Raw genomic sequence first — 14,823 nt, forward strand, 5'->3', positions numbered from 1 at the left:
TAATTTTAGGTTTACTTGTTTATTTGTGACAGGGTCTCTATGAGGCCTGTTCTGGAACTTGCTATATAGATCCAGCTGGCCTCAAACTTACGGAGATCTGCCTACCTCTTCCTCCCAAGTGCTGGGATTAAAGGCATGCATCACAATGCCCAGCTCTACTTTTTTGTTGTTGTTGGTGGTGGTTTTTTTGTTTTTGTTTTTGTTTTGTTTTTAACATGTATGAGTATTTTGACTGCCTGTATGGATATGCATCACATGTGTACAGTACCCAAGGAGACCAAACGAGGGCATCAAATTCCCTGAACTGTGGGTGCTGAGAACTAAACCCAGATTCTCTGGAAGAGCAACCAGTGCTCTTAACAGACCAGCTACCTTTCCAGCTATCCTTACAAGTGTTTAATTCCTGCTAAACATGAGTCAGAATCAGACATGGCTTGTGAGGAATGTTTTTGTAGTGCTCCATATAGATTTGACTCTTCTTTGGAAGGGTTGCTTAACCTCTCCATGCCTAAGAGGATTGCCTAACCTCTCCTTGTATTAAGTGGGGAGAGTATAAATAGCTATTTCATTTGAGGATTAAATGAGCACATTAATGCTTCATTTATTTCAGATGTCTTAGTGCTGGATCTCCTAACAACCATGTCAGCCTATAGCATTAGCCTCCATGTGGAACAAGCGAGAGCCCTTGTCTCTAGGCTCATTATTTCTGGGGACTTTAGTCTTTGTTTCTGTCATTTCTACTCATTGTATTTCTGGAGTTAGGTGTGGATGATGAATCTTTGTTTCTTTCCTTTATAACCTGCACTGTAGTGAGTAGCCAGACATTGTGTCTCCTCTGCCTTGTCTATGAGAAAATAATTGCTTTCATGATTTTATACTACTGAAAAGAGTCAGAATTAACTAGAAATAGGAGTATATTAATATGCAGCTGGAGAGATGGCTGATCAGTGAAGAGCATTGGTCTGTTCTAAAAAAACCTAGGTTTGATTTCCAGCACCCATATGTCTGTTCACAACCATCTGTAATTCCAACTCTGGGGATCCGATGACTCTTCTGGCCTCTTTGGGCATTGCACACATGTGTTGCACATATATGCATGCAGGCAAACACACATAAAATAAAAATAAAATATTTTTAAAAATTAAAAAGAATACATTAACATATGAGATCTCTTAATAGGTATGAAAATGGATGTGCTTATTTCCATGAGGAAGAGAGGGAAGGACTTGCTAAAATCTGTAGGCTTGCCCTTCATTCTCGCTATGAAGACTTTGTAGTGGATGGATTCGACGTGTTACATAACAAAAAGCCTGTCATATATCTTAGTGCTGCTGCAAGACCTGGTCTGGGCCAATACCTTTGTAATCAGGTAATGTAAAAAACAGGTTTTTAAAACCCCAATTTTTTCATGTGCATATGTGTTCCTATTTTTATGTGTCTGTGTCAGCAGGTACATATGTGTTCATGGAGGCCCAGGGTTGATGTCAGGAGTCATCCTCAAAATTCTTTCATCTCATTCATGGAGTCAGAGTCTCTTAGTCAAATCCAGAGCCTGCTCTGCAGATCCCCTGTCTCTGCCTTCCAGTACTAGAATTACAAGTGGATGACTACTCTCACCTCGAATTTACATAGGTTTCTGGGGATTCAAACTATAGTCCTTACACTTGCGTAGCAAATGTTTACCTCTAAGCCATCTCCCCAGCCCCAAAGATAAATTCATACTATTTTATTTTTATTTGTGTGTATGTGTGTGTGCTTGCACATTTGTATCTGCATTATATTTATGCAGGTTCCCACAGAGACCAGAAGAGGGTCTCACGTGCCCTGGAATTGGTGTTACAGGTGATTGTGAACATTTCAATATGGCTGTCAGGAACCAAATGCAGATCAGCAAATGCTCTTCACACCTGAGCCATTGCTCTATCCCCTAAAGATAGATATTTTAAAGAAGCTGCCATGTGGTTTGCTTTTGGTTTGTACTGCTAGAGCTCAAACCCAAGGCTTCACACATGCTAAGCAGGGGCTGTATACACTGACCTACACCTGCAGCCCCAATGCTTTATATTTTAAATTTTTGTTTTATTTCTGTTTTTTTCTTTGTTTTTATTATGTTTTTGTTTTTTTGGTTTTTTTTTTTTTTTGGTATTTTGAGACAGGGTTTCTCTATGTAACAGTCCTGACTGTTTTAGAATTCACTCTAGACCAGGCTGGCCTGAACTCACAGAGGTCCGCCTGCCTCTGCCCCTTCAAGTGCTGGGATTAAAGGCGTGCACCACCACTACTCCACCTTTTAAACCTTTTTTAAAAAGACAATTTTATTTATGTATGTGTGTCTATATGTCACATGTATACTGGTGTCTGTGAAGGTCTGGAACTGAGTTGCAGATGGTTGTAAGCTACCTGGTGTGGATGCTGGGAACCAAAGTCATATCCTCAGCAAGTGTTTCTAACACTGAGCCATCTCTCAAGCCCCTCAATTTTTTTTAAAGATTTATTTATTTATTATGTATACAGAAGAGGGCGCCAGATCTCATTACAGATGGTTGTGAGCCACCATGTGGGTGCTGGGAATTGAACTCAGGACCTCTGGAAGAGCAGTCAGTGCTCTTAACCTCTGAGCCATCTCTCCAGCCCCCAAACATGCTTGTTAGTCATTTATGAGCTACTTTTTTTTTTTTTTTAAACCGAGGATCAAACCCAGGGCCTGTGCTTGCCACTGAGCTAAATCCCCAACCCTTAAGCCCCTCAATTTTTTAGACATTTAAAACATGTAGACGCATTTCTCCAGCTGCTGTTTGTATCAAGTTGTATGGTTTTTTTGTTATTATACAAAGAGTGCAGCACTGTGGGCTGGCAGGATGGCTTGTTCACTAGAACCTATAGAAGACAGCTGATATACACTGACATACTTCTGTAATCCCAGCACTCCCACGGTGAGATGGGGTCTGAAGACAGGAGAATTGCCTAGAGGCTCACAGGGCAATTATCTTGGCGTATGTAACATGACACAAACCAGAAAAGAGATGCTGCTTTAGCAAGGAAAGGAGAGAACTGACTCTCTAAAGTTGTCCTCTGACTATTGTGGCATATGCCCCACCAATACAAAAAATTAAAAAAGAAAAAAAGAAAAATTCCACCAGTTTAGACTGCATAGTGTTGCTATATCTCAAAATAAACATTATTAACCCGGCAGTGGTAGTACACACCTTTAATCCCAGCAATCTGGAGGCAGAGGCAGGCAGATCTCTGTGAGTTCAAGGCCAGCCTGGTCTAAGAGTGAGTTCCAGGACAGCCAGGACTATACAAAGAAATATAGAAATGATGTGTAATAGATACATTTCAGTGGTTTTGAGTACCCAGAGACAAAGAGTACTTTATTTTGTCCTATACTCTATCAAAAGGGATGTAGATGCACTTACATGGTTCTTTTGGGCTTAGTTGCTTTTATAACAGGAGTATATCATGTTTTAGTAGTTTTTCAAATTTTTATGCCTATAAAACCAGATTTATTTAAATCATGTATTTAGAGTATAGCTACAAAACATTCAGAAATGTGACTGATAATGGTGATAGATTGGTAGCTTACAAAAGGCATCTTAAGATGTTTGTTTTCATTCTGTTGGTGGTACTGTGAATTGCACCCCAAGTATTTCCATGCAAGTCAAGTTCTCTTCTTCTTGTACTCACCGATGCCTCTACCTTAGCCCTTCTAGAACTTGGAAAGTAGAGGCAGGAGGATTGACCAAATGTGAGCCACCATACCCAATTTATTTTTTTCAGATGAAATCTTTCAATGAGTGTAGCCCAGGCTGGTATCAAACTCATTTTGTAGCTTAGGGTGGCTCTGAACTGGCCATCCTCTTTCTTCAGCCTCCCAACTGCCAGGATTTCAGGATTCACTTTTGAAGTGAATCTTTGTTTTGCTTTTTTTTTTTTTAATACTTTAAGTAAGGGATGAAGTGTAGCTCAGTAGCAGAGCATTTGCCTAGCATGAATAAACCCTGGGTTCAATCTCTGGCACTGCCAAAGGAAAAAGTACCACAAAAAGTCCTTTCTAGAGGTAATGTGTGAATGAACCACTCTGTGCTCCACCTGTTTACAGTTCCTAAAACTACAAATCCTCTGTGTTTGAAAACTAAACATTAAGAATGTAAAGCTGATCCCCCCACAAAAAAAAAAAAGAATATAAAGCTAATTTGACAATTTTCTCCATCCATGGCATTGACTTTGCTTCTTTTAAGCAATATATTTCTTCTAATCCGTATTTATTACTTTTTAAGGGTAGGAGAACCCATAAATAAGAACCTGGTCTCTGAACAACTGGGGAAAGAATCCCAGACATCCTCCTCACCTCAGAATGCAGGGTGCTTACGTAGTTTCTTTGTTTGGAAAAGACTTTTTTTGGCATCTTTAGAATATATCAAAGGTAGTTACTTGACTCATTTAAAAAAGTTGAGATTGTGTCCTCTTATAAGTCATTTGTTAAGTCACCTTTGGGAGTGAGACTAACTTTCCAAATGTCCTTTAACATGATGTATTTATAAACTTGAATTCTTGAGGGGAATTTTTTGTTTTGCTTTGTTTATTATCTTAAAGGTAGGGGTGTCACTGTGTAGCCCAGGCTGACTTCACACATGTGATCTCCACCGTCAGTAATATAATAAGATAACAGACATATTCCATTATACCTCACTGAGATTTCTGTTTTTAAAGAAGAATTTGTGGCTTGTTTTCGTTGCTCAGTCTCTCTCAGTCATAAGTAAATGGTGTTTCCTCTTGCAGCTTGGCTTACCCCTGCCCTGCTTGTGTTGTGTGCCCTGTAACACTATGTTTGGATCCCAACATCAGATGGTGAGTTCTTGATTTGGGGTTTCTGTGGTAATATAGAATTGCATTTTGAAACCATGTCTTTTATTTGATGTTGTTTGCTGGCTTCCAGATAGTTATTAGCTTACCTGTTTATTGCTTCAGTCTTCCCATTGTGGTGCAGTGTGTACTTTTGTATTCTAATGAAGGCTTGCCTGTGTAGCTCTAAAGGAATTGTGTATTACTTCATCACCTGCTTCTTTGAGGTGGTGGGAGGGGTGTTTGATACTTAGGCTCCTTGTAAGCTGAGTGTGGGCTCTCCCCAGCCTTTTATTGTCATTCGTCCTAAGCAAGCATGAGAAATTTCTTCAAGCTCAGAGTTTTAGCTAGCCATCACTACTGTCTGGATTTGAGTGGACATATCTTTTTTTATTTTTTTATTTGTTGAGATCTTCCTGGAAAGCCGAGGCTAGCTTCGGAATTGTGATCTTACTATAATGTGAATGGATAGATTTTGAAATGAAGTCCTTTAATGTAATCTTAGGATTGAGTTATGATAATTTTTTTACACATGCAAAAGATAAACATCTTGATACTGAAGGCAGAAGAAAAGGGATAAACTCTAAGATTCTGCATTTCTCTTTTCAAAATAGTTTTCTTATCTGTTTCTATGGGAATGAGAAAGTATTTCTTCAAATTCGAATGTTTAAAACTAGGAATATTGATCTTGCAAATGTACATTTACTTTAATCTCTATTAATTATTAATCTCTAGCTAACCTATAAAGAAAACTTATTTTGTTGTCTATGATTATAGGAAGCAAAAATTGTTAAGAATAAAAATTTAAATATTATGAAATTTATGTAGGATGAATACTTTGGAATCTTTAATATTAATAATAGGAAAAAATAAATCACTTAGTGATACCAAAGAAAGGTAAAAGACTCTGCATGGAAAGGTTGTAAATGTCATTCAAATGAACATTTACTAATATTATAGGAGTAGGATTTTTAAACAGAAGAATTCAGGTTAGATGTAATGGCACGTACCTTTAATCCCAGCACCAGTGAGACAAAGGCAGGTGAATTTTCATATAGCAAGTTACAGGCCAACAGGACTATACAGTGACACCTTGCCTCAAATAAAATAAAAATGGAGTTCAGAAGTCTAAATCACAAGAAAATAATTTTTTTTTTTTAGTGCTTCTAATGTGCATTTTGTCCAGGTAGCATACAGTAGCTTTAAAATACTTTTCTTATATATATTAATAAGGCTGAATAGATTTTAATGTTTTAATTCAAGAGTAAATAGTTATCCTAACATGAAAAAAAATCTTATTTGAGTTATTAATTTTGAGTCATCTGTGCTTTTCAAATTCATAATTTTTCACTGGGTCTTAGCTTAGGTGGAATGCTTCCTAGCATGCATAGAGCCCTGGTTTGAGCCACAGTACCTCTTAAAACCAAACATGGTGTACACCGTGAGGAGGTTGAAGCAGAGTAAGGACTTCAAGGCCAGCCTGGGCTACAAGAGCCTTCTGGGTGGGTGGGGAAATGGCTTAATTAATAAAGTGCTTCTTGAGAAGACATGAGGACCTGAGTTCAATCTCCAGAACTCACTTCGAAAAAATTCACTAGTAGTGTAGTTGTGGGTTTTAAAAATAAGGAATTCAGCTGGGTGTGGTGGCACATGTCTTTAATCCTAGCACTCTTTTTTTTTGTTTTGTTTTGGTTTGGTTTTTTTTGAGACAGGGTTTCTCTGTGTAGCTTTGTGCCTTTCCTGGAACTCACTTGGTAGTCCTGGCTGGCCTCGAACTCACAGAGATCCACCTGGCTCTGCCTCCCGAGTGCTGGGATTAAAGGTGTGCACTACCACCGCCCGGCAATCCTAGCACTCTTAATCCCAGCATTTGAGCAGCAAAGCAGATGGATCTCCATTAGTTCAAAGCCAGCCTGGTCTACATAGCAAGTTTCAGACCAGCTAGAGTTACATGGTGAGACACTGTCTCAAAACAACAACAACCAGAATTCAGACCAGGCATAGTAGCCCATGCTTGTAATCCTATTGCTGAGGAGGTGGAGTCAGGTTAATCCATGAGCCTTGCTGATCAGCCTAGGTCAGTGACATACTCTGTCTCAAAAAACAAGCTAAATGGCTCTTGAGGAACAACCCTGACATATGTACTCTGGTATCCGTACATAGGCACATGTGCATGTGTACACACCACACACACACAGTTGTAATTTTTCAGTGTTATACCTTTTATACTGATTGGCTCATATTTCTGTGGTTTGTTTGTTGGTCCTAGGACATTGCCTTGCTTGAGAAACTGATCAAAGATGACATAGAAAGAGGAAGACTGCCCTTGCTGCTTGTTGCAAGTGCTGGTAGGTATCATAACCTGGTATGTACAAAGGCACTGAGTACTTGGCCTAACAGACAGGGTCTTGTTTTGTCAGGATGGAGTTATTGGTGAGATTATTAAGGCCACTCCACATAGTTAAAAGGGTAACTTACAAATGAAGGGATAGTTTGCAGGGTCTGGGAAAGGTATGGCGCAGTCCGGCGGTGTTCTCTGGAGAACTCTGCTGCTCAGTCTGCCTCCAGAGTCCAGGGTCCTGGAACCAAGAGAGGCCTCTCCTCTTGATCCTGGGTCTTCAGCGTCCTCTCTCAGCCCCGTCTTGTAGGTGTGACCATTACCAAAGCCTCAATGGGGGTTGGAACTTCCAGGCCAAGGCTGGAATGGCTACCCACTACATGGAGTCTCAGTTCTATAACCCAGGATAGCCTGGGATTCATAGTAATCCTGCCTTGGCCTTCTAAGGACTGGTGTTAAAGAAGTAAGATACCAGCCCCATCAAGTGGCACTCTTAGGGAAACTAAAGAAAAGCTCCTGGAATTGGTTTGTGAACCTAATAAGGTTTCTAGATTTTTTTTATCCAGCAATAAACAATTAGAAATTAAATTTAAGGCCAGCAAGATGGCTAGTGAATAATGATGCTTGCCACCAAATCAAATGACCTGAGTTCCATCTCATGGTGAAAAGAGAGAACAGGATCCTGCAAGTTGTCCTCTGACTTTGTTACACTCTGTGGCATGAGTGCCTATACATACACACAAAATAAATGTAATAAATAAGAAATTAAATTTTAAATGTCTTTTATAATAGCATCAAAAAGCCCAAAAATGGGCCAGCAATATAGGTTGTCAGGGAAAGGTGCTTACTGCGTGATAATGTACACCTGATGTCTCAGGGTTTCAACGAAACCCCATGACCAAAAGGCAAGCTAGGGAGGAAAGGGTTGATTTGGCTTACACTTCAGCATTGCTGTTAACCACTGAAGGATGTCAGGACAGGAACACAAACAGGGAAGGATCCTGGAGGCAGGAGCTGATGCAGAGGCCATGGAGAGAAGCTACTTACTGGCTTGCTTCCCCTGGCTTGCTCAGCCTGCTTTTTTATAGAACCCAGAACCACCAGCCTAGGGATGGTACCACCTACCATGGGCTGGGCCCATCCCCATTGAGAAAATGCCTTCCAGCTGGATCTCAATGAGGCATTTCCTCAAGTGAGGCTCCTTCCTCTGATGACTCTAACTTGTGTCAAGTTGACACACAAAACCAGCCAGTACAATTCACAACCAGTGTTCAATTCCCTAAACTCATAGAAAGATGGAAAGAGAGAACCAACTCCTCAGAGTTAGTCTCTAGCTTCCACGTGTGTATCCACACACACACACACACACACATCTCACATGTTTATATACAGGTTAATAAAAAAAAAATTTAAGAAAACTACATGAGTAAATTTAGCAAAAATAAGAAGTTTAAGAAGGCCCAAATGAACTACAGGCTCTGTCTCTAAGTCATTTATCCCTAAACAAGCCCTGTCACAATCTCTGTGTAGCAAGTTCCAGGCCAGCCAAGGCTACATAGCAAGGTCTTGCCTCAAAAAAAACTAAAAAAATAAAGAAAAACTTGATTTAGGATCTCACCCAGTACAGCTTGTGCTTAGCAAGTACAAGGCCCTGGATTCAGTAGGGTGTTATGTGACAAAAGTTTTCCTGGAGAGACACAACACACAGGTCTACTCACCCCAGATAGGGATCCTAACTACAGACCAAAGTACAGGCACCACCAAAGTCCAACTTGATAAACCATTGAGTTTTATTAGGGTTAGTTACAGGAGCAGAAATGACCCAAAGACAAGTGCATTACCAAAGCCCACCCCAACATGGGGGACAGCTCACAAGGCTGGAGACCCGGACTCTACAGCCTACAGGCAGCTCAGTAGGTTGGAGCTGTTATCAGTCTGGGTCACACAGAGATTCACAATGACCATGGATAAATTTTAATAAGAGATTTTATTAAATACTGGTGCTGGGGCATGGTGGTGGTGTACACCTTTAGTCACAGCACTTGTGAGGCAGAGGCAAGTCGATCTCTGTGAGTTCAAGACGGGCCTGGTCTGCAGATCAAGTTTCAAGACAGTAAGGCTACACAGAGAAATTCTGGTTCAAAAAAACAAAACAGAAATACTGGTGCTAGATGCTCATGACACCAAGACTTCAGCAGAGAGCCCCATCCAGATGCAGCAGCTAGCCATTTCAGTCCAGGGTTTATAAAGGCAAACCCCATAAGATTACATGTATTCTGCCTATGTGTGGGCAAGGGTCTTAATTTTAACATATATGTCTTGCATTTGTCCTCTTTTTGATCAGAGTAAGCAAGTTTGATTACAAAAGCTATAGAAATAGCAAGTTAGCCTTATGACCTTTTATTTTGCAAGAACAGAAAATTTTATAAGATCAGTAAATTTAAGAACAGTCTTCAGCATCTAGGGGAGAAATGAATGTGGGCTGCTAGAGTACAGCTTGTAAAAGTTAGGGACTTACATGTTAGAAGCATGTTTTGCTTTTCGGTCTCTCAAGAATAGTAAGTCTAAACTTCAATTGTAATGTGAATCATCACAGGAGTGTCCTTTCCAGATGCCACCGTTGAGCTAAACTTTGTTTGTGAGACAGGCACTTTACCTAAGTATCTCCCCAGTTCCCTAGCCCCTTTTTTGGGATAAAAAGTCTCTCATATATCTCATGCTGGCCTTTAACTCAGGTAACTAAGAATGACCTTGAACTTTTGGTCTTAGTGCTATGATTACAAGCATGTGCCGCTATGACTACTTTATGTGGTGCTGGGGATCTGACATAGAGTTCTCTGTATGCTAGGCAAACATTCTGCCAACTAAGCTACACTGCCAGCTTACATTACCTTTTTTTTTTTTTTTTTTTTTTAAAGATGGATTTGTTAAGGCCATGGTGATGATGTAGAAGTTCTTACTAGCTGGGATTTTATTAACTGAAAATTTAGGGCAAATTACTGAGGAATGATGTAGGTTTAAGTAGTCTTCAAAATACATGTTTTATAATAACCTGTGTGGTAAAAACCCAAACTCACTTTACATATTCTTTTTATAATGGAATACCGAAATCAGAATAACTCAGGATGTGGAAATGACAATGAACAAGGATATATCCTGAGCAATGTCAACAAAAGTACTATAACTAGTGAGTGTGAAGTAGTTCACATTGACAAGACATAATCTGAAAGAGAAGGTAGTTAGAAGTGCTCTGAATTTTCTAAAGAGAATGCTGATAGAACACAAGCATAAATTGGCAGTCCCACGTAGATGGCAGACTTGGCAGTTTTCCATGACTCAACAGGTCTAGTGAATTTAAAAGCCAGTACACAATTTCAGTGCAAAATTACTTATAAAGGAGGCACATTCTTCAAAACTTACACAAACCAACTTGCAGGTATTGATTTTAAGTCATCCATCCTGTGGGGATGCTATATAACTGCATGAAAACTCCCTCACTGTAAAGAGTCCGAAAGCACTGGGTTGCTTTTTAATGCTCCTGTTTATTTTGTTTTAGGAACTGCAGCTGTTGGACACACAGACAAGATTGGACGTTTGAAAGAGCTCTGTGAGCAATATGACGTCTGGCTTCATGTGGAAGGGTAAGTACATGGTAAGGTCGGTCAGTTCCATGTTGGTCTTCATGGAGAATGGACACCCAGACCAACACTCAGAGTGATATATTTATCAATAAGACTTGGATTACAGATGACAAAATTACCAAAACTAGCTAAAGCAAAAGGAGATTTTATTGCTTTGTACAACTGAAAAGACTAGTATTGGGATTGGCTTTAAGCACAGTGTCAACCAGAACTCCATATATTACTATCCACTTCTCCCCTAATCACAGTCACTTGGCTTGATTTCCTATGTTCTGGCTCTTGGAGAGATTTTTCCTATTATGGTAAAAATAACTGCAGTAATCCTAGCCTCCTTTCCAGCTTCATGTTCCGTGAGTTCTCTGATGGTTGAGGTGTTTTGGACACCTGATGTGGGTAAGTGACTCCACCTGAGTGATAGCTTGTTAAAGGTGATAGGGTGGTTTGACAGAAGGCCCTGGAGTATCTTTAGGGAGAGCAGGTGCAGGGCAGCCAGGTGTCCATGTCATCATATTGTCCAAGATGATGAGGGTCTTTTTATCTTACCTCTACAAAAAGAACAGTGCCTGAGGAAGAGTGGCTATGAAAGATACAGAATAGTGTGTGCGTTGTCTTCAGTAAGCAAGGACAGCCCCCAAAGCATGATTTTATTAAAAGTGCATTTTAAAGCTTCCTTTAGAATTCCTGTAGTTCCCATCTTTTGCTTTAATAAATGCTAATGAAACAAAAGACATAGATGAAGATGGTCACATGTCACTTTATGACAGACAGCACAGTTGGTTCTTTCTCTCTTGGAGAGTGCTACTTAGGGAACAAGTCACATTAACTAATTTGTTCTTATTCTGGTGCTTTTTCTTCCAGTGTGAATCTGGCAACATTGGCTCTAGGTTATGTCTCCTCGTCTGTGCTGGTATGTTGTTGGTTTATTGAATTTTGGTGGTGATAAGAAGGAGCTTAGTCTGTTCAGTCCATGCCGGCTTTCCATAGTTTTCACAACCATAGGAGGGACTGTGTTTCATGTCCTTTGGTCACCTAATGAACAAAACTCTCTTTCTGGTAGGCTGCAACCAAATGTGACAGCATGACACTGACTCCTGGCCCATGGCTAGGTTTACCAGCTGTTCCTGCAGTGACACTCTACAAACATGACGATCCTGCCTTGGTGAGCTGACTGTCACTAGGGAATGAATGGTATTCATAATTGCCTTACAGGATAGAAGTCAGGGAAATAAAGGATTTTTTCCCTTAATTCTACTTCTGTTACCTTTTTTTAATTACTTTTTTTTTGACAAATGTACAAAATAATGGGTTTCATTATGGCATTTTCATGCATGCATATTGTACCTTGCTCTTACCCTCCAATACCATTTTTTTTAAAGTGGGCATAGTGGCACATACCTGTAAGGCTAAGGCAATAAAATCTCAAGTTTAAGGCTATCTTGGGCTACATAGCAAGTTTTAGTATAGCTTAGGCTACATAGTAAGACCCTGTCTCAAAAATAAAAACAAAAAATTATTGGAGCAGGAGCTCCATTGGTAGACTGCTTGCCTAGCATGCCTAAAGCCCTGGATTCCATCCTCAGCACCATATAAAATGGGTGTGGTAGAGCATGCCTGTTATCCTAGCACTTGGAAGGTGGGCCCAAAAGGATCAGGAGTTCAAGGCCAACCTGGGATACATAGGCTCTATGTTTAAAAAAAATAATTCGAAACCATACTTTTTTTAAAAAATTGAAGGTAGTGATGGGGAAGTCCACATACCACAACAGACATGTGGAGGTCAGAGGATGACTTTGTGGAAGTCTCTCCCTCCACCTTTCCATAGGTTTTAGTGATCAAACTCACGTGAGTGCCTTTACCTGTTGAGCCATCTCATTAGCCCAGGAAGCCATACTTTAAATATTTTCAGTTATGCCTATATTTCCTTATGTATATGAAAGATTATTTGTGTGTGTGTGCCATTTTATGACTATGATTTTCTTTCTGTTGCTTGATCACAATTTACTTAATAATAGTCATTTGTGAGCTTTTAAACTGTTGCCAAGTTTTTGTTAATAAGACAATAAATATCCTTTTACATATTAAATTCTTTCCAGAGATTAGATTCCCAAAAGTAGAGTTACCATTTGAGACCCCTGACCTATATTTTCCAGTACAGGTTATAACCTAATATTTTGGTTTAAACACTAAATTGTGTTTTTTGGCAGATGTGTTAACGATAGATACATGCAAAGTAAATGTTTAATGATTATTGCTTAAACAGTTGATATCTTGCTTAGTTGAAAATGGCCAACAATTTCAAATATGCTCATAGTGGCCTGTCAAGAGGCTGTCTCCTAAATAGCTAAGAACTGTGGCTCTAGAACATACCCCATCTGGATTCTCACCAGGAGTAGCTCTGCCTCTCTGCACTCGTGAATCCTTGAGCACAGCTGGGTCTCTGAGCTAAGCTTACCTAGTTGTTGAAGGGCCAAATGAATAATGCAAGCCAAGTATCCAACATAGCATTTGATACATTTCAGGTATGTAGTGACAGCATACCTTTTATCCTAGCACTTGGAAGGTGGACCCAAAAGGATCAGGAGTTCAAGGCCAACCTGGGATATGTAGGCTCTATGTTTAAAGAAATAATAATTCGAATCCATACTTTTAAAAAAAAATTGAAGCTAGTTAATACTGACATTCCAGCTGCCCTGGTCTGTGTACCTATCTTGTCTTTTTTAGACACTAATTGCTGGTCTGACATCAAATAAGCCTGCAGACAAACTCCGAGCCCTGCCGCTGTGGTTGTCTTTACAATACTTGGGCCTGGATGGCATTGTGGAAAGAATAAAGCATGCCTGTCAGTTGGTGAGTAGAAACTGGAACATTAGAAGAGTTGCAAAGACTCCCCCACAGAAGCAGTGACAGGAAAATCTTTTCCATTTGGTATATGTGGCCAGTACCTTGTCACCTTGGTATACCATCTCATCAGCCAGCAAACTAAGTGTGTAGCATGAATCTTAAAAGTACTTGTTAATAAAATTTGAGGCCAGCTATTGGGGTGAATGCTGGAAGATCAGAGAGACAAAACAAGCCACAGCTACCTCACCTTGCTAGTTCCTCAGCTGGTCTTGTTTCCTCAGACTGGATGCCTCTGAGTCCTCATCCAGAATGGATCTTAACTGAACTGTGCTGCTCCAAAGCCTAAATGCTTAACCAGCCAAATGCTGCTAATTTTCTGGTCTTCACGCCTTATATATCTTTCTACTTTCTGCCGTCACTCCCTGGGATTAAAGGCTGGATTTCTGGGATTAAAGGCATGTGTCACCATGCCTGGCTGTTTCTAATGTGGCCTTGAACTCAGAGATCCACAGGGATTTCTGCCTCTGGAATGCTAGGATTAAAGGCGTGTGCTACCACTGCCTATCTTCATTGTTTAATATTGTGGCTGTCCTGTTCTCTGACCCCAGATAAGTTTATTAGCCTGTACAATATTTTTGGGAACACAATACCACATAAGTGCCTCATGTATATGTGATTTCTTTGGAGTTCTGGGAGAGACTGGTGGCACTGGCCCAACATTATTTCTAGATGAAAAGGAATATGCCAGTGTCACCCTGGAATGAGAACAGTCACAAAATGACTTCCAAGAAAAGAGAAGATGCATAAATATTGCTCTTGACTGACTGGCCTTCCAAAGAGAGGGAATATAAAAATTGAAAATTCAGCTGGGTGGCGCAGGCCTTTAATCCCAGCACTTGGGAGGCAGAGCCAGGCGGATCTCTGTGAGTTCGAGGCCAGCCTGGGCTACCAAGTGAGTTCCAGGAAAGGCACAAAACTACACAGAGAAACCCTGTCTCCAAAAAAACAAACAAACAAAAAAAATTGAAAATTGAAAATTCAATGTAGAGGCTTGGTATGGTGGCCCACACCTTTAATCCCAGCATTTGGGGAGGCAGAGATAGAAGAATCTCTTGAGTTTGAGGCCAGCCTGTTTCTATATAGCAAGCTCCAGAACAG

At 40.1% G+C, this 14,823-nt stretch overlaps 1 protein-coding gene across 5 annotated transcripts in view; it reads left to right on the forward strand.

The window, feature by feature from the left end:
• Positions 1-14,823, forward strand: part of Pdxdc1 (pyridoxal dependent decarboxylase domain containing 1) — a 60,046-nt gene that overhangs the window by 22,880 nt on the left and 22,343 nt on the right. For all 5 annotated transcript variants that reach the window (XM_036197940.1, XM_036197939.1, XM_036197936.1 and 2 more), the window contains 7 exons: positions 1,180-1,369; positions 4,783-4,851; positions 7,115-7,193; positions 10,740-10,824; positions 11,683-11,731; positions 11,882-11,983; positions 13,546-13,671. In XM_036197940.1, coding sequence (XP_036053833.1) covers positions 1,180-1,369; positions 4,783-4,851; positions 7,115-7,193; positions 10,740-10,824; positions 11,683-11,731; positions 11,882-11,983; positions 13,546-13,671 — 700 coding nt within the window. The remainder of the gene's footprint in view (positions 1-1,179; positions 1,370-4,782; positions 4,852-7,114; positions 7,194-10,739; positions 10,825-11,682; positions 11,732-11,881; positions 11,984-13,545; positions 13,672-14,823) is intronic.

This window comes from Onychomys torridus, chromosome 8 (genome assembly GCF_903995425.1).
Source record: "Onychomys torridus chromosome 8, mOncTor1.1, whole genome shotgun sequence".
NCBI classification, from domain to species: Eukaryota; Metazoa; Chordata; class Mammalia; order Rodentia; family Cricetidae; genus Onychomys; species Onychomys torridus.